At 43.6% G+C, this 27,927-nt stretch overlaps 1 protein-coding gene across 3 annotated transcripts in view; it reads right to left on the reverse strand.

Annotated features, from left to right (window-relative positions):
• Positions 1-27,927, reverse strand: part of LOC138497955 (serine/threonine-protein phosphatase 6 regulatory ankyrin repeat subunit B-like) — a 759,106-nt gene that overhangs the window by 143,003 nt on the left and 588,176 nt on the right. For all 3 annotated transcript variants that reach the window (XM_069621713.1, XM_069621714.1, XM_069621712.1), the window contains exons 17-18: positions 23,133-23,333; positions 9,927-10,025 (exon numbers count right to left, since the gene is read on the reverse strand). In XM_069621713.1, the coding sequence (XP_069477814.1) occupies positions 9,927-10,025; positions 23,133-23,333 (300 nt within the window). The remainder of the gene's footprint in view (positions 1-9,926; positions 10,026-23,132; positions 23,334-27,927) is intronic.

Consider the following 27,927-nt stretch of genomic DNA (forward strand, 5'->3'; position numbering starts at 1 on the left):
GAACGTTCAGTGCAGTGCACTGAAAGTGAAGGTTTCAACTTCTTCCTACACTTTTATTTTAAAACAAAACCATTCCGGAACGGTTTCTTTTTAAAATAAAGGTATAGGAGCTGTACAAGGTAATTTAAAAAAGTATAGGAGCACCGCTCCCGACCACTCCCGCTCACTTCGACCACTGCATATTCTCCCATAAGTGCAAAGAACACCTTGGTGTCATTGACATAATTAGTATAACCAATTCCAGCGGCATCCAGGAGATCAAATGGAGGGTGCATGTAAACATTAAACAAGATGGGAGAAAGTTAAGCTCCCTGTGGCACACCACAAGTAAGCAGCTCAGGAGGTGTCTGGAACTCTTCAATAGCCACTATAGATTGGAGGAGACCCAGGAAGGAAGCCAGCCAAGAAATGGCGAGATCAGAACAATTCACGCACCTTCTCAATCTTTCAAGCAAGAGGACATGGTCCACCAAGTCAAATGCTGCTAAAAGATCCAGCAACATAAGTAAAGCGACTTGACTATTATCCACAATTTTTGCAAGATTGGCTCGTAAATCCAGGTTAGCAGTCTCCGTTCCATGATGAGCTCGAAAGCCTGATTGACGAGCCCTCAATAACCTATATTTCTCTATATGCTCTCGAAACTGTAGATGGGCCATTCTGTCCAGCATGTACAATAAAAAAGAATCCTTGGTGATGGGGTGGCAAATGCCCACACCCACTGGATCTAAAGATTTGTTTTTCAAGATAGGGGATATCCAAACCTCTGAGTGACGACGGAACCATAGCTGTAGAAAGAGAAGAGTTCACAATTATAGCTAGTAGTGGAGTTATATGATCTAATGAATCCTAATGCTTACTGGGCATACATCAATCGGACAGACGGATGGTTTCAGCCACTTCACAACCCTTATGATATCAGTAACATTAATCTTCTCAAAACAGAACTCAGGGGACCCATTAGGTGGAGCCCCCCGGATGTCATAATTTAGAGGACAATCTGCCGGGCTGACATTACTCCGGCTATGAGCATTAACTGTCGCTTGGTGACGTTTTACTTTCGTAGAGTAGCCCTGTTGATTCTCAGTACACCAGGCATTGCTCTTATGGCAATGCCTGTCGCAATCTTCTTATGTCTCGAATGGGAGGAAGATACTTCAGTGTCGCCACCCCTCACCTCTGGAATTCTCCTGTCCTTGTTCTTAGAGAAAACGCCCCCTTTTAAAGCTTTAAAAACAAACTCAAGACCCATTCCTTTATTATTCATGTTAGTTCCTAGTCCTCCTAAATCTATAACATGTTTACCAACTTAGTTTCATCCCAGCGCCAACCGACATAACCTAACATGGCATAGTGCCATCATGTGATCATTAAAAATGGAAAGCGTATACCAAGCTCCTTGATATGCTGCCACGTGCGTGGGGTGTCAACTATGTGTGTACTGAGTTAGCACGTCATTGTGGCTATCACTCCTTCTTCTAATGAGAGTGGGCACAAGCATTCAGTGAATTAGAATGTCAGTGCCCTAATTAGAAATATGCTAACTATTTAGGATTTATAGCCTGCTAGTGGTAGTAGTATAAATCCTACTACCAAGGCATACATTAACAATATTAATAATAGTAATATTAATGACATTGGATAGTGACAATAATGGTAGTAATAGCGCTGCCGCGGCTACAATGGTGACTACTACTAATAACAATAAATAGCAGTGAGAATGTTGATAATTATTATGCTAATCAAGACTAGCTAGCCCCCAGTCCCAACAGTTCTGACATCAGCTTAGCCCCGGGTCTTTTCCAGACCTAGCAACTCCCCTGTAATCAAATTACTTAAATAACACATTTGATAGCAATTCCTTATATTATTTGTAATACAAATAATAATGATGCTACCGCTATACTGCTAATAATGACAATATGTACAATTGTTATTAGTATTCATATTGTTATTGGCATTAATATAAATTGCATTACAGTAATCGTTTTATTATAGAGCCAACAATAACCATGGCATAAACAGCATTCCATATCCAATTGCTATAATTATAGTTGTATTGTAATTGTTAGTATTGGTTACAGCCTGATGTCTCTGGAACAGTTTCTCACGTTTGATAAGCGTGTGATCCTACCTTAACTGGCATAATGCCGGATTACTGTTCAGGGTTGGCCCGGGAAAGTGTACAGAGATTTACCATTGGTTGAAATGATTATTGGTAGGGGAAGCCAATGAAAACCTGCCCAGCTAATGCTTGAGTTGAAGAGGCCGTCCCCACGTTAAGCAGCGTTCTCATTGCGCGCCTGCTAAGCGATAAAGGAAGTCATTCAATCCAATGCGCGCTCCTCGTCGTGGCGCACGTGATGTCATCCATTTTGTGGAGAGAACATTTAGAAACAGGAAAGGGAGTACAATGGCAACAAGCATCCTGTTGTGAGTGGACTTCACAGATAATGAGCAATACAGGAAGAAATACTTGATGTGAAGAGAGACACTTGTTCCCCTTCAAATATCTTCATGAACTGAGCCTCAGGGCAGAGTTGGGCGGATTCAAAGGAATGAGCAGCTTGCCTAACTATTGGGGAAGAAAACTGACCTTCACGGTACAAATCCAGACACAATGAGGGCTAGTTTTACAATAAATTATTATTAGGCATTTATCACGGAGTGTTAGGGGCTAAAACACAAATGCGGGACCAGGCAGATGTCCTAAAACATTTGATTTTGAATCAGGAACACACTTACGTAGCTCACTGCAGCACACGCAATTACACCTATGCATCCCACTTCCGCAATGAACTTTGTGTGAGGTGGTACTTGATTATGAAGATCGACCTGAACCTGTAAGTACGCCCAATTTTTAAGCATTTTGAAGGGAGGCACAGTAAAATACATTGATTTGATCAGAATCGCACAGATTAATCATGGAGGGATTACAAGATTACAAAACGAGGTGTGCGGTTCAAAAATAAAAGTTAGAACAAGTGTGCAGGTGTGCATAAGTGGAAAAAACACACACGATGTGGGAGGACTCACAAAATATAAAGAGGGTCCAAAGTAAAAACAGTCAGCCAGCTTCTCTAAAACAAATGCAATTAAAAAGCACAGGCCATAGACCATTATTGTTTGCGTTTAGTTTAAAAAAGTAAAAGACAATTTATTCTCGGAGGTGACATGCGCATTGCAGTTGGGCTTGGACCGTTTTGGACGAACATTTCGAAAATAAAATGTTGAATGTGTGTTTTCTGCGCATTCAGCACTGGAAAAAAAATCAAATTTTCGTGGGGTTGCGAGGGTGTCCCCTTCTTCCAAGAAAGCAGTGAAAAACTGAAAGTAAAAATAAAAAAGGATGCAGTGACGCAAAGTTTTGCATTTTGTGCTTTTCCGCTCTGTCCATTTCAGTGACGAAGATTAGGAGAGGCGAGAGTACAAGTGAAAATGGTGGGGGGGGGTAGAGGTAGGGTGACCAGGCATCCTGGATTTCCCGGGACAGTCCCAGGAAATCGCCCTCCATCCCAGGAGAGAGTTTTTTAATTTTACAAACCCTGTCCCAGGATTATAAGGGTGGATGGCTACGGTCCCGGTTTTTGCAACTCTTCCTGCACGTGAATGGGGGCGTGAATGCTTTTCATGCAGCCATTTCCCCTCCTTTCCCCTCCCTGGCCCCTGTCCTCCATTGAGAGGAGAGTGCCCCCGTAACAGGCCAGCGACATAGAAGTAGGACTTCAATTTTATTTGTGTTTGCTTTAGTCCTACTTCTATGTCTATGGACTGTCCTGCTTTTTTTTTAATCTGGTCACCCTGGGTAGAGGGGGAAAAGAGGATAACAGGGGCTAGGAAAGTGCTAAGGGGGCCAGGGGGGCAAGTGCCAGGTAATGCTAAGGGGGGCAGGGGGAGAGGGTCCCCATGCTAAGTGCAAATATCGGTTGCAGTCTATGGAGTGGGCCTTTTAAAGCACTCAATATGGCGAGCCACTAATCCAGCTATTGTGTCTCATTGACCAAGACCTTTATATGCAAGCTGGAGAAAAGGTGCCCCAGTAAAGCCAAACAGATAAAGCAACCAATTATGAGTCAGGTGGTCCCCAATGTGCACTACCAGGAGCAGACTATGTGCAAGCAGAGATTTCAATATCAGAGAGCTGATCAGGAGCAATGTGGAGTCATTAAACGCAGGTTGTGGTATCATTGTGTGGAGATGATGATTTTCGCCAGATTGCCAATCAAGGGATGAGGGCCCAACCAGATGCTCTTTGATCAGAGGTAGTGGAAGATGGGCACTGATTTACATGGGGTCTCCTGCACCTTTGGTACAATAGGGTCTCAAACTCACAACTGTCCACCTCCGACACATATCTAACCATGTCTTTGGGCTACCTCCAGCAGTCACTGTCAGATCTAAGGGTTGAGGGTCCCTGGCAAATTAGCTGTCATGTGCAGAATGTGACAGCCATCCAGAGTGCCTGGATACCCACCGCAGCGTGGCAAACACACTGATCCTATGACTGAGGACCAGGGTAGGTCTTCATAATGATCATCTGTCTCCAGCTTGTCACTGGTGGATCCACTTCCCTGGGTCATTAAGCTTATAGCAGCACCCTGTGCATTATATGCTTCCTGGAATTAAATGGTATGATGTTAATTCTTAGCCAGATCATTTTTCAATTTGTTTTTTGCCAAATGTCTTTTTATTTACAACGTATAAAAAATATAGGGGGGTGGGTAAGGGTAAATGGCATAGGGGGGTTGGGAATAGACTTTAAACTATAGGGGAGGTGGGCCTTGGGGAAACCCCCCCGAATTTTTTTTTTATTAGTTTGTTAACAAATAAAATTGGTAAACAACTCATCGAAAAATAATCTTGCTATGAAGGGACAGAGAACCAATCACATGTACGACAACTGGGACTCTTTGGTCTGTGACACCTGCCTACAGTTTTGTTGGAAACTATGGCACACCTGAGGGAAGCCCCCAGAGGCCCCCTTGTTCAGGGTGAGTTCTAGGGCAGAAAAGCCATGCAGGCATGCCTGATCATGTCCATTAACAACAGCCATGTTTGCCATGCAAAATAATGTTGGGAAGTGGCAGGAATGGGGGATGTCAGGATCAGGCAGCCAGAGCCGAGCCCAGTAATTTGCATATTCTCCACCTTGTATGGCCATGCCACATGTCATCCTTGTCTTTCAAATATAGCTTCTCAAAAAGTATACTATTTTTCATATATGAGATATCTTTGCCTATCAATGTCACCTGTGCTTATAGCCTATCATTGTGTAGCCTGTGCTTATGTAGCCTGTACTCATGCTGAACAGGTGACAAGTCATATGTCCATTAATATTACAATCTATTCTAGCAATTATTCAGTATATATTGGCACGTGCTCAGATCCATGAACTGCCCACAGGCTCTGGTTAACCTTTTGGTTAGACTGCACAGTACAACCCAGGCCTGTGTGAGGAGTGGTGCCAATGGGAGATAAACTGCCTCTTTCCCAGTGGAGTTAAGGGTGCACCAGTGCTGTGTCCTGGACCCTCTGCTCTTTGTTTATACATCAATGGCTTGTATGACCATCTGCTAACTTCAACACTGGATGTCCCTAGCCTGAGTAGCCTGCCTCTGCTGCTCTTGGTGTACGCGGATGATGCAGTCTTAATGGTGCATACCCCTTGGGCGTTGCAGAGGCTTATCCATGATTATACCTCATTCATGGATGCTTTCGACCTGTAATGGCCTGCTACAAGGGGAAGCAATCTCTGAAATTCCAGGCAATGCTCTGCAAGGGTGTATATGTTCCCTGAGTGCATAGTTTTGATTATCTGGGGGTCAGATATTCTTCTAACTTTACCACGGCCCCCAAAGTGAACAAAGAAACAGCACGACTTAAGCAGGCTATGGGTGGGGTAATCAAGGCCATGGTTATGTTCGAGGCAAAACCAATCAACCTGGTCTTAAAGATTATTAATGGAAAGGCAGTCTTCGTTGCCAGGTTTGGCATGGAGCTGTAATGTTAACTCCATCCAGGTAGTGGAGAACAACTTCTTCAAGAAAGTTCTGGCCTCCCTTGCTCGGCTACCAACGTTGGCGTACACCTAGAATCAGCTGTACATTTATTAGTAATTGTAATTGGTTATACCCAGAGGTTTTTAAGCGCAGACCCGGGATAGGACCTGTGTTGCTCCGCATCGTCTTGCTTCCAAGGCGAACGCGTTTGCCCCTAAACTATCCTCCTAAGACTATTAGTGATTCAATCTCAATACAGCCTGTGCTCCATTGGTTCAATTGGGGCAATGCCAAGGCAGCTCTGATCCAGGAGTTAATCAGATATTTGATTACCAAAGATCCACTCAGGAGAATCCCGTGGCTGAGATATGTCCAGGCAAAACTTGCAGAAGTTAATGCAGCCCATTTGTACCCACCACGTGATATTCTAACTGTTGGTGAAATTCGAACAATGTCATCGAGGGTCCACTTGTATATACGGGAGAAGAGAGAGTCCTGTGAGATCCTGAAACCCCAGAATACGAGGCTTGCAATTATTATGGCACCTGGCCTACAGAACTTCCGGTTATGGGCCGAGACTCCTCCATAACCAGGGCACGCATTCATTGTGTGTTCTTATGAACCGTGGTGGCAGAATGGTCTGGAGACACTGTGAATCAATCATACCTTTTGTGCAATGCATCTCGAGAGGATCTGTCCCATCACTTATTTATTTGCCCGGCCTATATGAGACCGAGAGGGCCAATACTCAAACCATTTTTACGGGAAATGGGGTTTGTTCAGTATTGACCTGCTTTAACCTATTTGCTGTGGGCGGAGTCACCCTGTGTTGGGTGGACACTTCTGTCTCTTTTGATGTGTGCATTGTCCACTAGGAAGCACCTAATCAAATTCTTATGAGCAAAATCTGGATATTTTTTTGCTGTATTGTATGGATTTTAACCAGTGTGTTAATGTTTTTTGTATATGACATCGTCATCTCTGTACTGTTTTTATGGAACCTGTGGTGTGATTTCCGAAATACACTTATGAAGTGAAATAATATATGTGTGACTTGCCCTTCCTAATTGTCACCATTGCTTATCATCATTTGAAGGCCATACCAGACCCGTTCCTTCCCGCAAGATAGCTGATGTAAATACCATAGCTATATTAACCTGAATTGTATAAAACCTGTGTTTTGATAAATAACAACGTGCATACATTTTATGAGCATGAAAAACAAAAACAGACAGCTTCACAATTGGCTGGTCCCAAATCCCTGGTGTGCAAAGGTATGTGATCAGCTGCATGCAACATGTGTTCCTGTATTCACCGGTGGGGCATGGATGTTGTGGAAAAACTGGGTCGTCAGTGCAAGTGTTATGCAGACAGACCCTCCCTGTGACACTATGAAGTGTGTCCCTGATATTGACTCCCAGCACCCACATTGGACGAGAGCTAGGGGCCTGTGGATTTCAGCAGTCCCTCATCATGCGCTTTGAGATCCTACCAATGGTATATAAGGCGCTATACAAATGCACAATAACATAACATAGCTTAACATCTAGGTTCTGAAAGCATATGCAAGAATATTGTCTGCAATAAAGGGCCACCTTTTAAAAGGCCAGTTTATCATTTCGACACTTACAAGGTTATTAGAATGGAAACATGCATGGAGCCCTCCAGGACAGGCAGGAGCCAGCAATGACCCCTCTATGACTTAGACATTTCCCTCTATTTGGCCTCTGCCACATTGGACCGGGAGTATAGGAATGTCAGGCTAATGTAGAGGTTACAACGGAGCGCTTCCTTCTTTAAAATGTGGTAACAAATGCACTAGACTCAGGCACAAGAAAATACCCGGTGGCGGTAATGCATTTGCATTTTACAGGAGGAGCTCGTACAGCCAGCTAGTATGTAAAGTTTGTCGTGCTCCCCAAATCGGCCTGACAAATTGTGAAAAATCCTGCAGATCAGTAAACATTGCAGTAAAAGCGTATTTGTACCACCATTTTTAACAATCCACAGAACTGGGAACATGATGCTCACTGTCAAGTCTACAAACCAAATGAAATGGCATGGGGTCATCTAATCTAACAATCACGGCTAGAGGGAGCTGTTGCCTTAGGATATTTGGAGACAATGCCAATTTGCATAGCTTTGCCTGTTGTCACCACCAGAGGGAGCTGTTTCCTTACGATATATAGTGGTCCTACTGTGTTAAGGAAAACCTGCACTTTGGCCCGTGTACACAAGTTTCTGCACTAGTTTCAAACAAAGCAGACATTGCAATGGAGAATTCCCGTGAACGTTTCCACTGTGAAAAAGTTGCCCTGCGTATAATGGTCTACATTTCCAAAATAGTCTGGAACAAAGGGGGAATTTGCTGTTTCCCGTTTTGAAAAACGGTCAAATGCCTCCTGCTTGTGGTATTTACAATGGATTCCTATCAGATCCACCTACTTTTACCAGATGGGTAATGCATATGAATTCCATACTAATACATTGGTTACCAACAGCATGAGAATCCCATCAGGACTAAGCATGCTGAGCAGGAAAGGGGACAGACATGTAAACTCTACCTCGCTCCCCAACTCCTGCCTAACAAATGTTGCAAAATCCCCATGATCGCTAAACATGTTGGTAAATGGGCCGTGATTATTACCTCCACTTGTAGACTGGGTACATTTGGCTTTTTGGTGGCAGGATCCCCAATTTTCCAACTTTTGGCATGCACATGTATAGGGCTGAGGAGGAGATGAACTCTAACAAGTCCTGCATAGCCAACATTCATTGTCATTTGGATGCAAGGTCGTGCAATGCAAAAGGGTACACACAGCATGGAATGCTGCGAATGCATCCTCCATGAGGCAGGGGACAGGATGGACACCATGTCTTGCACTCGCTAAAAGCAGCTGGCAAGGGGCCTTGCTTAGCCATCTCCCACCCCCCCCCCACATTTGTAACCTGAAAACAACATGATACACAAGTATAGGAAAGAAACTGGTTCCCGGATACTTCGCACTTGGTATGCAGAAAAGGATGAATATCCGCAGTGTTTTGGTGGATTCCATGGTATTTATTCAAAAGAAGACATATAGGGCCTCATTACAACTGTGGCAGCCACTGAATGAACAGTGCCGGTAAGATACCGGCACCGTTCATATCCGGCCCGCCACATTACGAGTTCTGCAGAGGGTCCCGCTCTGGATGCCTGGCCAGACCAGACGTGCAGAGCGGGACGGGCTAGCTGTACAGGATGCTTACAACGGGCCCGTCATTAATGGGACCGTTGTTAGCATCCTCCCCATTCCCATTGAGCTCTATGGGGGCTCAAATGGGAATGGGGACGTACCGGGTCCGGGTCCCGCGAAAGGGAATTACCGGGCCCTCCAAGGTCAGAATGGCCAGGTAAGTCCCCTTTTGCGGGAGCCGGATCTGAGTTTTTAGCGGCATGGCTACCTCCAAACTCGTAATGAGGCCCATAGTCTTTTTTATGGTCAGCCGACATGTGTTTCGACCTCTGGGGTCTTTATCAAGGCTTTGTTGTAGGTAAGAGGCCCCAGATGTCCAGGGTGTTGGGTCCTGTATAGGTCGTGGTTGAGAGTTCCTGTGCTTCCAGTAATGGATTGTTTGGCTGTCCTGTTAGGCTCTGGGATCCATGTCCGTCTGTGTACAGTGCCCTCGTTAGGCAATACTAGGGCCCACCTCTTTTCATAGAATGTTAGACAAGTAGATTCGCAAAATCTGATGCTGCAGTGACCATGCGTACAACAAGCAGAAATCCCTATAAAGTGCAGACACAGAAAAACAAAATATTCCCTACGTCAAAGCGAATTTTCATAGCCATGATGCACAATTACACCCAACCGCAAGTGTGATGTGCATGACTGCCTAGAACATGGACCATCAGATATCATCTACACACCTTCAATCAACACTTACGATATCAGTAGCGTTCCCGTCCGCCTTCATATTTAGGAGGCTGTTGCAGACATCAAGTTGCCCCTTCAGAGCCGACATGTGCAGTGGTGTCTGTTGGGTCTAAATGAAAAGAAGATAGAGTCTTGTCAAAGGCCTTCTGGTCTATTGTAGAAGCACTGGAAAGAGTTGTGTGTGCAGGGTTAGGTGGACTGATGATGCTGATCGTACTCAGGCTATCAATTTGGACAACGATGCTGTGCTTACAAAGTGTCCCCCAGAGGGACAAGAGAAATCTATTCTGTATACTTCAGGAGGAGTTAGTCCTGGGTCTACCTTATTCAGAAAACGAATTAGCTCTGGCAAATGTGTCTATTCAGCTCTTAGAAAAGTGTGGGTATCCTTGTACTGGATTCATCCTGAAACCTAAATGGCTTTACCACATCCATGGGTCTCTCATGAAATCAGAATTAACAGTAGCATTTATACATTTCCTAATGGCCACTGACCTCTCTATGTGTGAATCTTAGTATTACGTAAGTGGTAAACAGGACTTCCTTTGTCTTCTAAACACACCTTACATTTCAATCTTAAGGGTATTTTTAGCATCTTTTGTGGTAATAGTTGCCCTCACATTCTGACCGCACTTCGCAGCATACATTGACAGCCACTGTGAAGTATTATATTTATGGAGCTTCTACAAATCAACATCCTTGGCCCCCGCTGTAGTCCTGTATATGAAGATGTTAGATCAGTTGGTACCGGAAACGGAATCAGAGAACACACTGGATAAGTGTTGCCAGTCACTCACTTCAATTACTGATCACTTCCTAAACAGAGAAAACATTCCAGTCATGGGTGCCCACTTTCTTGCTCCCACAGGCAATTCTGGAACGATGACCAATGACATCCACAGAAGATTCTGTGGCAGACATGATACCCACCAAAGACTTCTGCATGTGACAGAAATTGCCCTCATCACAATTACAACTGTATGAGTGAAAACAGTAGTAAAAAGCCAGTAACAGAATTACTGCCACTTTATCCACCCACCGTATTATGAGTTTTGGTGAAGTAGAGGAGTTACCACCAGAGAAAAGCTGGAGGTAAATCATCCACTTTACCCCCAAAAATCATTGGAATTGCTGTAGCATAATTACAACTTGTAGTAATTCTACAAAAATCAACATGGAGTCCTCTGGACTCCAACAATGGGATTTGCATTGCCTTGCCACCATTAGTAATCCTGTGGTAGTTCCATTGGAGTGTGTGGCTGTAAAAGTACTCGAATTAGGCAGTAATTCTGCAGATCTGCCATCAGTTTGGTGCTGAACTTATAATGAGCACTGTTGTGGCCTCACCCATAACTTATATTACCAAGCAGTCAATTCACTTCTGCTGCCACCATCACACCCTTGCCCAAGAAAGTGGTCTGTGGCCTGTCTGCTACCAGCAACAAAGACATGCCTCTGGCTTTTTCACTACTTCTCAACCCAACGTAAGCGTGACGTTGACATTCACTTCCCTCTCGATTCAATAGTCTGTTTTTACCCACTCGCCTAGCATGAAACCAGCTCTCCTCAAAATCTGGAATGACACCCTAAAATCTTCAAGCAAAGATGAGACCATCCTTTTTTGCTATTAGGACTCTGCGCTTCCTTTTACATAGCTGACCAAGAGGTCCTGCTTAGTGGTGTCTCTGAAATACCAAGAGTCTTAAAATGTTCCGTCACCTGGATTATGCCCAGCTTCTCCAGACAATCTTAAACATGGCCCCTTACTGCCTGACTCCCATCAGGTCTCATCTAATGTCCGTAATGGTCCCTCTCCTGCCACTGCTCATCAATGTCCACCTCTGCTCCCACCTGTGGATCTTTGGCAATCACAACCTATTCTACTCTCACGGCACTGAAGACACCATTCTAAAGATCCACCCCAAATAAGAAATACCACTACTGGGTCTTGGTAACCGGATAATCTGTCATCAATTCATGAGCCTCCTGAATTATAAATGATAACATACCAGGAATAAATGTGCCTCAACAATGAGAGGCTGACCAACCCGCAACCTTAGTTTCCAAAACTAGGACAGGAAGTCTATCACACAAAAAAACAATGTCGATGGCTTGAATTTCAATCTCTTGCTGATCATTAAACTGTCTTTCATTTCAGCCCTGTTACCTATACTGCACTCTGAACCATATTCTTTTGCCTCCTGCTCTTGACCCTGTTACTCTTTGTTCTGTTACTGAGTCTAATTTAGATGAATACTTTTCTATCCTTTGTTCTTCTATCTCCTCCTCCTCACCTCCTTCTTTTCTTCCTCTGTTTCATCACCTCCACTCTTTTCGCTAATGTCTACGTTCTCCCCTCCCCACTTTTCTTGCTAAGGCCAATCCTATCTCTGCTTCCTCCGATTCTCTCCCTTCCTCTATGATCCCTTTTCTCTCCCTCTTCTTATTCCTTTTCTTACTGCTCTCTTTAACTCTTCCCTCTCTACCGCTATTATTCCTACATCCTTTAAACATGCCTCCATTCTACCTATTCTGAAGAAACCATCCCTTGATCCTTCTATCCCTGCTAATTTTCACCCATCTCACGCTTGCCTTTCCTTTCTAAGCTCTTACATCGCATAGCCTACACGCAGGTTTCCCCTCAGGTAAATGCTTCAGGACGCCCTTGCGGCAAAGCCCGAAATGGACACTGTTGTGGGTTGCCGCTGCTGCCATCCATGTGCTGTTCCTGCCAAGGAGAAGTCCCACCACATTTTTGCGAGCTCACAGAAGCAAGCGGTCAAAAACCGCTCAAGGATGCACCTGCGGCAAAGCCTAATGCATCTAAGGGTAACACTCTTGTGGCCTGACATTGACATCAATCCTGTGCCATCCATCCCAAGGAGAAACCCCACCCCCTTTTCAGGCGCTCACAGAAGCCGTTGGTCAAATAATGCTCCAGGACACACTTGCAGCAAAGCCTGATGCATCTAAATGCCATACTCTTGTAGGCTGTTATGGGCTGTAACTGCTACTAACATTGTGCCTTAGCCTTTCTTTTATACTGCCAGACGACTGTGGCTTAGGAACCAGTGAAAGTGAGCTATAATATTTTGATAGGGAAGACAGTGTTAAGGGCCTACTATGGACCAATGCGCACAAACACTTAGAGGTACTCGTACCCGCACTTGTTCTATAAGTACATAAAAAGAAGCTCACTCAATTACTGGATCGGACCGGTAATTTCTGCTGGCATTATTCATTCCGAGCAATGGCTCCTGCGGTTGCTCCAGATGAGATGCCGTGGTCCGGGCCAACTAGAGTATTGTCAGTCCTTCCCCGGGACTCAGCTTATATGCACAGCCACGCCAGTACCAAACTTTGCAGCTCTACCAGCCTTGTAGACCCATTAAGGATGCAAGAGATTAGGGTGACCTACTGCCTGCTTTAACCACTGTATCTCTCTCCCCAGAATGGGTTAATCAGCGGCTTGGCCGTATAGCAACAAGTAGGAGCCACTCTGCTGCCGCTCTTGATTATCTGCATAAGCTCCTGTCTGGTTAAGAGCTGATGCAATAGCAAGTTTGTCAGTAGCTTTGGCAACACCTGGATTATCTCCTGGGACTTTTTTGGCTTAACGTTCCTGCCACTGTGTCTGGCCCATGACGGGGAGGGTAAAAACAGACCTAGACTGCCCCTCGAGCTAGTCAGGCGTTCCCCCTTGACACACCTTCGATAGACACTTGCTCCACGCGCCTACCCAACATTGACCATCTCTTGACCTGCAGCCCCTTTTATTTTTATCAGCTCCTTGGATAGTGGTACTTGTTATGACGTATTTCAGTTTTTGGGCATATCATGATGAATTTTTGATATTTTAGAAATGTATAGATTGTGTTCTAACAGTTTATCATGTATATATCTACTGCAATGACCAAGTGCAAAGCCTTGAGCAATGCTTCCCCCGAACAAGATCTCAAAAAGAAAATGGCCGTCTAATGGCTCCACTCAAGGAAGTGAACATCCTCATTCATCAAATTGAGGTGATTATACACATGATGAAGCGAGCACTAGACATACCCTAACGCTAGCAGCACAGTCACTACCCTCATATTTTGGTTCTGCTGGAAAAGGACCTAGCACCAGAGGGAAATGTTATGACTGCAAACCCCATATTATACCCAGAAACCCAGAACGAGAGGGAGACCAAAGGGTCTCACTTCAAGTTGAAATGCACCAGGGTCAAGCTGGTTAAGATCCAAGTAGGCTAACATGACAAGGTGGAGGGAGAGGTGGGAGGATGAGTAACAGCAATGCCATTCCCCCAACATCTCCCCTGCAGGATACAGGTAATATTAAGCTTTCCGATAAGTTTGCCCTCTGACTGGCCTAGCTAATCACCTAAATACAAATGATGAGAAAACTCAGAAAAAGGGGATTTTAGTCATTCTACCTAAGGCCATTGAGTCTCTCGAGGTCACATATCGCCTCCAGCCTCCAACTATTAAAATGTATGACACTGAAACCTCATGTCAGAATTCTGCTACCTTGCCTTAAAACTGGTACTTATAGACGATTTAACCAGTACTGTATGCTCTCTTACCCAAGAAATGATTTTATGAAAGTGGGAGCATCTAATACACCATCGCCCAATTTCCCAGAATAACCCGTGGCGGTGACCGGAATTAGTAGTCCATTACCCAACCTAGAAGATCATTTTACTGCACTCTAGGGGATCATTGGGTAGTATGCGAGAAACAACCCACTACCGTCAGTGAATAGGCCTTGCACCTCTACTTCTACTAAGCAATTAAGTTCCTCTGGGGGAAGGGGAAAAGCAGGCATTCATTCCCACAAAATGCCCTACGCAGCTTGCCAGCCCTCCAGAAAATGGATTCAAGCGCCATGCCAGTCCCCCAACTGGATACCCAAACAGCCAGTAGGCCCATAAGTGAAGATGCCCTATATATTATAAATGACCCAAAACTAACAGAGAACCATAGAAAAGGGACAGACTCTTTGAAAAATAAATGGATTCACTGGTTCAGAAGTAAGAAGGGCTGTTACTCTGTTATTCGAAATGACATTAAGGAAGCGGCCCACAATCAAGATCCAGCCCATGCAGATCTCGACTATATAGAAATACGTTTCTTTGCGAGGGACATTTATATGATACAATTGGCAAGGCCATGGGAACCCACACAAGGAGAAAACACTAAACCTGACAGTCATTAGACAAACAAATAGTGGCAATGACTACTGCATGTGATTCAATTTTAATGCATCAGAGAATATATGTTACATATACATAGCAAAGAATCATAGGATATTCAATAAAATATATACAACGTATAAATTACAGTATACAAATACATGTGCCAAAATGAATTCTTTTGGACAGGTTTATCAGCAATTACAATCTCTATGGTCCCTTGTGGGAGATAACATGAGGTAAGATAATGCAATTGCAGTACATTAGGTACAAGTCGATAGACTGAATTGTTGGTAAGTGAAAATGTTGGGACACAGAAAAAGGTCTACACAACTGTGTTTCGGCCTCAGAGCTGTTCTTGTGTGGCTGTAACTTGATCGGCCTTCATCAGGACGGAGAAGATTGGTATATGCAAATATCCTATGTGATCTGTCAAAATAATGGACAGAAAGGGAGGTCAGGAGTGTGTGGGGTTCCGCGTGGTTAAAAAACAATTTCTAAACCATCAAATGCTGGCCACTCAGATAGAGATTCTATGAATTACGGATCTTACCGTAATGTTTTGCATGAGGGCAAACAGTATTGATGTCCAAGTCGTCAGAAACAAGCCGGAGAGTTCCGGAATGGGCCACGTGTGTGATTAATCGCTGTAACAAGGAAAGGGATGTCAGGAGTACATAAGGGTATCACATTGTATGAGATACTAAGTGGCAAGAATGATTAAAAAAGCTCTTACCAGCGCTTCATATGGGTCTGGAGTTCCTACAAAGTCGGATACTATGGGTCAGGAATTAGTTGTAGTGGTTCACCACTGGACTGTGGGAGAAGGAGGCACGCGTTACTCAAACAACCAATGTCTAAACCATATGGGAGTGATGGTTCACAGTGTGGACTGGACTATAAAACAGCATAAATGTGCAGGTGTAACTGAATCCGTGGCATGCAGCTACAGGATGGGTCAGGATTAGTGGTAGTGATTTGACACTGGACTGTGGGAGAAGGAGGCATGAGTTACTCAACAAACCAATGTCTAAATCACATGGGAGTAATGGTTCACAGTATGGACTGCACTGTCAAGACAGCATAAAGAGTGCGCCCGTATGACCGTGGCATGCAGTTACAGAATGTAACACTTGGGCACTTGTAATCTAATGAAGTGCGGAAGGTGGGCCTGCAAATATAGTAACAACACGGAAGGGTGTCTCCCTCTGTGCCAAAAAGGCGTGGATGGAGCTGTAAAGCTAGCGTGCTGCTGAGAAAGCTTCTGTAATCACCCATGTGCTGTAGCGTCCGGACAGACTGTCCGCCAGACGAGGAGAGGCAGACCGTATTCTAAAGTGGTACTGACGTTATTACAAAGCAGATCATAACTGATTTACCTGGCTAGATGAATTGCATGCCCAAGGACCCACGGGATGCAGCGATAAGCCTCCCGTCTGGAATAGAAAGTGCGGCGTGAGGTTGCTATGGCGACGCTCATAGTTTATATAGAGCCGGCCATTTTGAATTGCCTACATGGCATTCAACGATCGTACAAAACGGAGAGGTTCCACAGGCATGGAGAATGCCATGGACCTCCTAATTCAATTTGGGTGCAATCATTGAGCATAAAGACAATTACGATGTCAACAAAACATGTTAGTTGAAAAATTGATAACCATGGAAACCGACGCACAACCAATGCTGTGTAGTGTCGGATGATCAAGTCTTGCCTATTGTGGTCTGCACACGAGAGGTGGACACGGTGGCCAGTGCCTAAATGTGTGCCGACATGAAAAAGATTTCATGTGTATACCAAGCAACATCAATTCAGGGGCTGATGAGCACTGGTACCAGACAGTGTTGAGTAGGGAGGACCACATGAGTAGGTGCATGTGTTCCAGATACTGGTTCATTCAAATAGTATGTATTACAGTGGGGAGGATGTGTTCACCATGTGTGAGCGGTGTGCAACAACACTGGGGTCTTATGTACTGTGCGCAATAATAAACCAACATGGATCAGTGGTCATGGGCCTGATGGTCAGTAGCACTGGGGTCTGCTAATACATATGTTCCATATTGTAGAATAATTCTATGTACAGTTGAACGGAGCCTAGTTGTATAGAGAGAGTCACACGTCCCTCGTTGTATAGTGTAGACCGAATAATTCTAGCATGGTTCAAGAAGCAATTAGTATGATGGTACATAAGCAGACCTAATACCATGGAAAGTTCCAAGCAGTATAAAAACTGTCAAAATGCATAATTATAGGTAAATGGACAACTAGTATTCAGTGAGGGCCCCCTGTTGGAGTGGATGGAGGCGCCAGAGCCACAAAAAATGTGTCCACCTGTGGTGTAAGTTATAGTCCATGATCCTATAAAGGTTGTACAAGGGATGGATCTTTTATAGAAAATGTTTCCATTCAACAGTGATGTTGAGGCCTTTTTTGATGGTATTTAACTGATGGACCCACTTTTGTTCAAGTTTAGTGAGGGTCTTATCAATGTCGCCTCCTCGTAGAGTGGGGGACAGCTTCTGTAGCACAAACCACTTCAGGTCCTGTTGGTGTGGTTCTTTTGATTGTAATGATCAACAAGGGGTTTGTCGGGTACTTTATTCTTGATGCACGATCTGTGCTCTGATATTCGACATAGAGTAGGCCACTGGGACATTCAATGACATAAATGACCTGCTAGGTGTTGCAGTTAGTGTGGTCATTTAATGTCCAGGAGATGTTGTTGTGTTTGAATATCTTCTTGGTCTCAGTGAATTGGCATGCCAGGCATTGTCCACATCGGTAATGACCTTTAACTGGAGGAAGGTTCCACAGTGTAGATTGAGTAACAGCTGGTTCGATGAAGGTGTGAACGAGAGAGTCCTTGAGGTGCTGTTTTTTCTTAAAGGTGAAGAGTGGTATTTTGTTCAAGGTTCCTGTATTCTTTATGAGATGCCAGTGTTTTTTGATTGTGTTGCGTATGAGATTACTGAGTGGACTGTACGTCGTCATGCAAACCAGTCTGTCTAGGTCCTTTTGGTTTTTTTTGGTGAGGTAGATGGTCATGTCAGTGTTAGCTGCTCGTTTCTGGGCAATCTTTACTGCCTTTTTAGGGGCATCCTCTATCAAGCAGTCGTTTTTTGAGGTCCTGAGCATGTTTGTTGTAGGCGTCAGTGTCAGTGCAATACCTCCTTGCCTGTAAAAATTGACCATAGGGTAGATTATACTTGAGTCCTTCAGGGTGGTAACTGCCAAAATGTAAGAGAGTGTTACGGTCTGTTAGTTTGCGGTATAGTTCCGTTTTTAATGAGTCACCTGATCGGTAAATGGGTAGATCTAAGAAATTGATACAATGAAATTCCCACTGCATCGTAAAACGTATATGTTGATTGCATTGGTTGAGCCATAGTTGAAATAAGGCCAGTTCTTGTTGGTTGCCATGCCAAATGGGAAAGACGTCATCTATATATCTATTCCATATAATGAAGTTATTTCTGTAGGAATTTTGTTGGGCTGTCATGAAGTCGGTCTCATACTTTGCCATGTATAAATTAGCAATGTCGGGGGAAATGGTGGCCCCCATATTCACTCCTTTGATCTGTTTGTATAGTTGATTGTGGAAAAAGAAGAAGTTTTCGGACATCGCTAGTCTATACATTCTAGTATAAAGTTGGTGGGAGTGGACGTGGTGTCCCTCTTTTCGTCGAGGAATATCTTGAGAGCTTCTAAGCCTTTGCGTTGTGGTATGGAGGTATAAAGAGCCTCCACATCCATTGTGACCAAAATGTAGTCTTGCTGCATGGTGATGTTACTCAACATTAGAATGGTGTCAGTACTATCCTTCAAGAAAGATGCCATCTGATTGACAAATTGTTTCAAGAAAAAGTCAGTGTACAGGGACAGAGGTTCCAGAACTGGGTCGCAGGCATACCCTTGATGTACTCCTGACATCCCTTTCCTTGTTACAGGGATTAATCACATACATGACCCATTCCAGAACACTCCGGCTTGTTTCTGATGACTTGGACATCAATACTGTTTGCCCTTGTGCAGCACATTATGGTAAGATTCGTAATTCATAGAGTCTCTATCTGTGAGGCCAGCATTTGATGCTTTAGAAATTGTTTTTTAACCACGCGGAACCCCACACACTCCTGACCTCCCTTTCTGTCCATTATTTTGACAGATCACATAGAATCGGGAGGATAGCTCAGTGGCAACGTGCTTGTCTTGGAAACAAGACGACACAAAGCAACACAGGTTCGATCCCTGGGTCCGCGCTTAAAAACCTCTGGGTATTAAGCGGGTTATAACTACGCAACTAAGAGACATATTCCTGTAATAGCACCTCGATGCCCCTGGGCTGTGTGGGCGCTTTAAAAATGCAAATTAAATTCTTTGCATATACCAATCTTCTCCGTCCTGATGAAGGTTGATGAAGCTACAGCCACATAAGAACAGCTCTGAGGCCGAAACACACTTGTGTAGACCTTTTTCTGTGTCACAACATTTTCACATACCAACAGTCCAGTCTATCGACTTGTACCTAATGTACTGCAATTGCATTATCTTACCTCATGTTATCCCCCACAAGGGATCATAGAGATTGTAATTGCAGATAAACTTGTCCAAAAGAATTCATTTTGGCACATGTATTTGTATACTGTACTATATACCTAGTATATAGTTTATTGAATGTCCTATGTTTCTTCCCTATGTATATGTAACATATATGCTATGATGCATTAAAATTGAATCCCATGCAGTAGTCATTGCTACTATTGGTTCGTCTAATGACTGTCAGGTTTAGTGTTTTCTCCTTGTGTGGGTTCCCATGACCTTGCTCAATTGTATCATATAAATGTTCACCCACCTAGGTAGAGCAGGGACGTAACCAGGCACCCTTCCTTACATAATTTGCGAGGGACATGACACAAAATGTCCTTGCTATCAATTATCGAACAATCCCTCCCCCAGAGCTGAAAATCACCATAAGAGGGAGACCCCCCTGAATGAGTTCACCATGCAGATAGAAATCTGAACACAGGTGCACTCGCCTGACACCCTGGCCCCCACACATTGCCTGACACCCTTGGAAGTGCCCACATGCCACCCGGAATAAAGCACCTCAGTGAACTTAATGTACATTACTGGAACAAAGCTGGACTTCCGAAACATAAAGATGATATGGATTGGTCCAATTCTATCACTTCTTATGATATAATTTGCTTCCAGGGGACCTGGGCCTGCTGCCCTATGACTATGGAGGGGTATGGAAATTTAGAAATCACTGCGATAGAACACAGGGGTGCCAGTGGACGTCCGAGAGGGGTCTGAGTGTCAGGTTGAAAACATTATTGAACGCCCAGGTCGAAGCCCTTGCTTGCAATAGTATGGACCTATTATGCCTTCATAGCCAACTTCCCAATGAACAGCATCTGCTCCTAGCTAACATCTATATCTTATTGTAGGAACACTCTCCAGACCTTGAAGCCATACTGGTGGAGTGGTCACACATTGACATGAGCAAGGGCGTTGCCCTAGTTGCATTGTAGTTGCATTGCTTTTGTTGTATGTCTTGTCTTTGTTTTATATGGGTGATGTGAGGCCCATGGGCGTGAAGCACATTATAAGAAGTATAAATAAATAAATAAATAGTAACGGATGACTTTAGTCTGCAGTATAAACCCCAGAACAAATGATTTGAATTAGATTTCCTAGAGGAAGAGGACGAACTGTGGGACATTCCCAAGCTCCAATCACCCAAACCATGTAGGTGCATAAATATGCCCTACAGACAGCACAAACTCTACTTAGGATAGGGTGTGAGGGCATGTAATGGGCGTGTGACTGGTGATGTGCCCCCTAAAGCTATTTAGAATAAGCGGAATACTAAGCGCCACATTGGTTACATCCTCATTGGCATCCTGCACTGGGAATTTACCCAGGAGCTAAACGTCTTTCCAAAAACAGAAAGTGCCAATTTCCTGGTCGCAATCATCCGTAATATAGTGGCCCCAAAGAATAAGAGAAGACCCTTGTTGAAACTTGCTGCCCTTTCTTTTTCTAACAATAGAAAATGTTTGAAATGGGACAGAGTGGATTTGGAGGTCACGCTACCTAGAATATTCTGTGTTATGCGGCCATGTCTGGAGAAGGACTTTGTCCAATAATCTGCCAACAACGAGATGTTATGGGAATTGAATAGCCAAATCTCTGTGGCATTAAACTACCATATGACAAAACCCTGATGGCCAATTGCAGTCATAAAAAGACCCCTCGTGGGTTTGATATAGAATGTAGAAACAAACGCGTGATCAGGGACGTCATTTGGAGGTCGCCAGGGGTCGAAAATGCGACCCCTGAGGTTTCCCTTGCTACCCCTGTGGTATTCCTTTATATTCCCCTAAAATAAAAGACAAAGAAGAAAAAAAAGATTATTTTTTTCTTTTTTTTTTACATTGATGCTCCTAGGCTGTGGTCAGTGCCATGTGGCTCTTTGTTTCTGGAATGGCTGGAATTTATGTTGAGATCCCTTAAAAAAAATGTGGGTTCCACAAGTGTAACACTTTGAGCAGTGACCCTAAATAAGAAAGAATAGGAATAACAAATAATGTGTCTTTCTGGAATTCTATACAATAATTGCTGGACTAATAAAAGGGATGAAAGGTAATGTTTTATCGCTTCTCATGATATCACTTTGGGGTGGGATCAAATGACATTGCTTCCTGTGATGTCATCAGAGGTCAAGGGTCATGTGATGTCACTTCCGCTGCCCTAGGCATTTTGGTGAAATGACGTCTTTGCGCATGATCTATTATTAGCTTTACAATCAGCCACCCCCTCTGACCAGATTCGGTTGTCTACCATAAGAAGAGAATATAAAGAATTGGTAAATCAAAAAAAAGAAGCAAAGACATTCACCACATGGGAGAATCTGGACCAGATGCGTCCATCCGCAAATTCGGATCCAGCATTCGCGGACGGACGCGGACGGACGCACAGGCAACAGCCTTGAAATCTAAGCAACCTATGAACTTTCTACCATACGGCCACCAAGATTCGACCTCTCATTCTCAAAATCAAGACCTATGACTACCACACTTGCCTTGAGAAGGAACCTTTGAGTTAGAAACACGTGTTGGCTGATCACTCTTTAGACTATGGGCCTCATCACGAGTCTGGCGGTAACCCTTAAATGCAGCGGTAGCGCTATTACCGCTGCATTTAAGGGTCTGCCAGATCATGGCTTTGGCGGATTTCCCCCCAGCTCTGAGCGCAAATTTTCCCCATTGGGCCCAATGGGGAATGAGGAATTCCCGAATGGGCCCAATGGGGAATGGGCAATAACCCTTCCACCAAACCCGTGATCCGGCGCTAATAGCGCTGGGGGGTTTGGCGGTAGGGCTATTAGCGCCTGCGCTAATAGCGCTGGTGTTACCTCCCAACTCGTGATGAGGACATATGTCTCTACTCTATGTATGTTAAAAAACACACCTTCAGACACTGTATCCAGCGTGTAAATTCTTGTAATCACAAGACTCTATGAAAACTAGCCGCAGCAAGGTATCCAGGAATTCCTACTTTTCCATTATGAAAGGTGTTGGGTTCACCTTTTCACACCTGTGACCTTACACTGAACAATTAGAGACAATCAGAACACACATTGAGCTCAGCACAGGAGTATTCTATCCTAGAGCCCACCTTTCCCTTAAATGTCCCAAAAAGTGCATTGGGCAGTTTTTTAACCCCAAATTGCCTTCTCTCTATAAGTTTGCAACAGATATGTATCAATTTGTGAAAAAAGAAGCAATGCTTCAAAAAATGAATTAATTCTTTACAAGAAAATCAATTTGTGGCAAACTGATTATTTATATAAAAAAGTGTGATAATTAAATATTCTCAAAAGTACTTACCTGCCTATTGTTTTAGATTTGAATCACGGTTTGCTATTTATGACATAAAAAAATAAATTCTTCAAGTCCTAATACTATGTTTTAGATACACTGATCAGCCATCAATAATTTTTTTTAAATCGCCACTTACCAGTGACATGGCATCAATGCTGGCCAGGTGAGTCTCCACGAGAAGTTTAACCAAATGGTTGAAGCCGTTCTGAGCACTCAAGTGCAGAGGCGTCAGGCCCAACTTGGTTTTGGCATTCACAAATGCTTTGTGCCACAGCAGGATGTCTGCAATCTGATCATGGCCATTCTCGGCAGCCAGGTGCAGGGCAGCTTTCCCATGCTGCAAAGGCAAAACCATCCGGAGAAAAATGAATGTACGAATAGCACAAAGGAGCGACAGCAGATAACAGAGGAGGGAGCAACAACATCAATTTAAAACATAACATAAAATATGAGAATGTTCTAGGGCCCAGCTTTCATTTAATAAAGCATCACTGTCTTGTATTGGGCATGGGCGTAATTTTAGGGGGGGACAGGGGTGTTTGTCCCCCCAACGTTCATGGTACACCATTTTAACCCCATTCATTTGGCTGGGGCACCTTTTCTGCAGATGTCATGTCCCCCCAACATTTTCAGCAAAGTTACTCCACTGGTATTAGGTACTAAAGAGACTGAAGGCATCTAATTTTGCAACAGGTTGCATGGTGTGGTGTCTCGCTTTGGTGCATTACAAAAAATAGACTGGCGTGCCACATAGCCGTAAAGTCTCTCATGAAATCTCAAAATCTTCCGAGGAAAGTACTGTATTATTCTATGCAGGTGCTTCTAATTTTAATAACAGACAATCCAGTACTTTTATTTTCCAACATTTTTTATAATTTGTATATTTAAAGCTAGCTAGGTCTGCACCCTAGACAGAAGTCAACCTGGGGAACTTTTTCGAATATGTTTCAGGCAGTAAACCCTCGAAATGTTGAGTGAATCCTAATCTTTAATGAGCATAATTTCAATAATGTTAGTAGAGACGTTAGTAGAGATGTTTTGGCACTAAGGTTTGAATAGACTTGTGAGGATTTCTGGTGAGATTGTGCTAGTTGGCTGCAAGGTCACGGGTAGGGGAGGTTTTGCCCACACATCTTGTTAGGATTATGCCGGATACCTTGCGCTTGAACAAGATTCCTACTTTTTACTTCCTTGTTTGCAGTGGGTTGTGTGCATTTTATTAGGGTAATTTTGGTTGTCAGCAGGCACGTGTTTCGACCTCTCAGGGTCTTTATCAAGGCTAGTATGGGTGTTCTCATAGAACGGTTGGCTGGTCGGTATAGATAGTCAGCTTTCACCGTTTGTCTTGTTGGGTACCTTGGATGTCAGCCCTGCTGGGCTTTGTGCTACAGAAAGTGGAGGAGACAGGAAAGAGAAAGAGGCAGAGAGAATCAAGATGGCAGCATGCTACCAAAACTGTACATATCCCTCTCTGGCTACACTCACCACACCCCCTTCCTTTTTCAATGGAATCAAAGGCCCTTACGTATGCTGAACCCTGATGTGCGGCCTAACCCTTGTTGAATGGGTGTGACCTTTGATTCCTGTTCCCAGGCCAGCTTCATCTGTAAAGGCTGTCTCTGGGGAAAGGACATTACCTGCCCTTTCAAAGGAACAAAGAGGGGCAATCCCCCACAGCTATAGTCCTGCTGGTGGCCGGGGGGGAGACTTTTCTGGAGTGAGTACACATGACCCTTCCACTGCTGCTGAACTGGGCTCACAGGACTGACATGTTTGATATCAATTTTACATGGCAGGGATAACTGTCTAGAGGCAAATGAATATGTCATGCATGGCATCAGACCCTCCCCCACCTCTATATCATAAGTGCGATGAGAGTACATCATTCATTAGGCATCTGACAGTCCACCACCCCTATACTGCAAATATGAGAACGGCTATTCCATAAGGAAACCCTATCGACCTTACCCAGGAACAATAAAAGGAGAAATGAACCTGCAAACTCGAGAAGAAATGAACATGCTGTAACTGAAGATGACGAGAGCAAGTGACCTCACTGCCAAGCTGATAGACGAGAAAATACAACGGGCACTCACCATGAAGAAACACAGACATTAGGTCAAATGTGCATTTAGACATGAAGAATATTAACTGCACCATATAGACATGAAGAACATAACAATCAATATATATGGTTAAATGCAACACAAACTATATATATGTATAGCTCGCTAAACGCATAAATGCAACGGTAAGGTGTGGCCATCTTAAATTAAATGGACAGTGAAGCCACGTTAGTGTAGAGAGGCAGATGTACACGTAATTTATAGAGCCCACCCCCTCACCTCTATCATACTGGAAGAACAAGAAAGCACTGTGTTTGACACCATCCCAATACCACATCGAAGGTATGAGAGACATTATGCACTCAGACAACCATATCAAATGTACCCTCGAACTGACGCAGTAGACATGAGCCTGCAGACACCATTGGATATAGAAGGTCTATAAGTAAAGTCTGTTAGATGTAAACTGATGCCTCTACAGAGAGAAGAAACATGGACGCACTGAACTCAATGTATTGACCTCTAAACAATGAAGATGTGATTAAAGTGACAAAATAAACATATATGAAACTAGGAGAAAACCATATATAGTAAGAAGATAAGTGACAAGAGATGTAATAAATGTATATATGCAGAAACTCAAGGTAGATGAGACATATAGAAGCTTGCTAAATTAGGAAACAGAACGCGGGTAAGCAGCCATGCTAAGAAAATGGACGTCTGCATTGTATAATAATAAGCAAGGAGCCTCAAGATGGGAAACCAAGGCTGCAATGCTGACAGGCACTGGAATACAAATTCATGCAAGAACAAAGGATATTTGCTTGGCTCAGAATCAAGGATGCTGCAGCAAGAGCAACTACATGGCTCGAAAGGAGTCGAAGAGGATGACCTATGTATGCAGGACATATCTATTTTAGATTAAGTAAAGGATTGAACAGTTGCGAATGCCAAGTATTGTTCAAATAAAGATGCAGAAAACACATGCAGAATGGAGCAACCAAGTCTCCAGAGGCCAAGGAGAGTAATAGCACCCAATATATTGAATCAAATAACATCAAATAGAAGGGCAAAATGCAAAAATCATGGTCTCCTCACACGTGATTCAGGACCGGAAAACAAGGCTTCTTCATAAAGCTCTAGAGGAAGATAGCAATGTATCTACACTCCCTTTAAAGTTCAGAAGAAGAGAATAGTCAGAAAGGGCAACTACAATGAAAAATCCTTGGTTTAGAGCTTAACTGATGAGAGATCGTGGGCTAATTAGCTAATAAAGGCAGTTGTCTGATGTTGTTCCATTGCACCTGGGTTTCGTTGCTTACGTGCTGCTAACTAGCCAAATGTCCAAGGTTGGTAAGAGAGTGCCAACCAATCATGAGGGTCCATGTAATGGTAGACCATACATTGTTGCACATGCCTATCTGCTGCTGGTATTATGTTATTATCTGTATTTTACCTAGTTAGAGGTGGTTCAAGGTGTGCCAACCAGATACGGGGCATCCGATGACGATACTAACAGTCATGCAAACTATAGGTATATGTTTCCCTTAACCAATCCCTCCACCCAGTAGGTTTTTACTGTTAGTCACATAGGATAACGTCATAGCTGATTTATATTGAGGTATAAAACCTTTTGTGTAACCAAAATGCATTGAGAGTGTGTGAGCTGCAATTTATTTGTTCACCAGTTTCCCAACTTTATTGAACGGATAATAAAGTAGTGTTTTGCCATATTCTTTGAGTCTGTCTGATTATTTGAGCCTGAGATCATTTATTGTGGTAATCCCATTCAGCACTTGGAACGCTGCAGGTGCTATTGCACACTAGATTGAATGGGAAGCCTCAAAGAAGCCTTGAAGCAGCAGGAAGATTTTGTTTGCTGAATTTGCTGAAAAACAAACCCATGCAGACTAGACTGTTGCTACATGCCCCCCTTCCAAGGTTATTGTAGAAAAGTGGTCTGCATGAATCTGAAGGGAACAGAAGATAATTCCCAACCATAAGACATATTTCTCTTAGATAAAGTAGAGAAGAAATAACCATCGAAAGCCAGGTGCCCATTAATTAAAAGCTTAATATTCCACTAGGAATGGATTGGAAGTCTCCAGTGGCCAGAGCGAGTAATAACACCTGCATTAATATGAGTTAAAATCCCAGTAAAAGCTGAGTAGAATTATTCAAAACATGGTTTACTCACACATGACCTATAAATCAGAAGACAGTGCCTACTCCAGATGCAGATAGAGCCATGCCTTCACTCCCCTCAAATTCTCAGAACAAGGATGCCAGACAAGGCCAAGTTCAAAGTGAGATGTCGTGGCCTGTGGCCTATGAAATCCGGGATGGTGTCTTATTCAATAAAAAGAATCAGTTTCTTGATGTTGCTCCCCCTACCACTATGTTTGCTCATGTGCTGATGACCTGCCAAATGTTCAAGGTTGGTAAGACCCATGGCAACCAATCACAACTCTCAAGATGATGCCACCCTGTAACTGTTGCATTAGCCAATAACCTGTTGCTAATATGATGCCTGCCTTTTTTACCTTTATCAATTAGTGATGGCATTTAGTGGGGTCATCAGATAGCTGTGTCCAATGAGAAAACAAACCCCTAACATTGCATATCTAGACAATTCCCCTAACCAATCCCTCCAGCCCGTAGGTTTTTGCAACTAAGATTGTGACATATTTTGAGGTTAAAACCTGATGCTTCGTATTGGAGACTGCAGGATGCATCGTTGATGATGCTCTCTTTAAATGAAAGTGTTCATATACACCACAAAGGTGTATATGAACAATTTCCTATACACCACAGTAAGCAGCTTCAACATCCTGCAATGTTGAAGCTGCTCTCTTTATAGGATCG

The sequence above is a fragment of the Ambystoma mexicanum genome, chromosome 5q (genome assembly GCF_040938575.1).
Source record: "Ambystoma mexicanum isolate Mex_15411 chromosome 5q, UKY_AmexF1_1, whole genome shotgun sequence".
NCBI classification, from domain to species: domain Eukaryota; kingdom Metazoa; phylum Chordata; class Amphibia; order Caudata; family Ambystomatidae; genus Ambystoma; species Ambystoma mexicanum.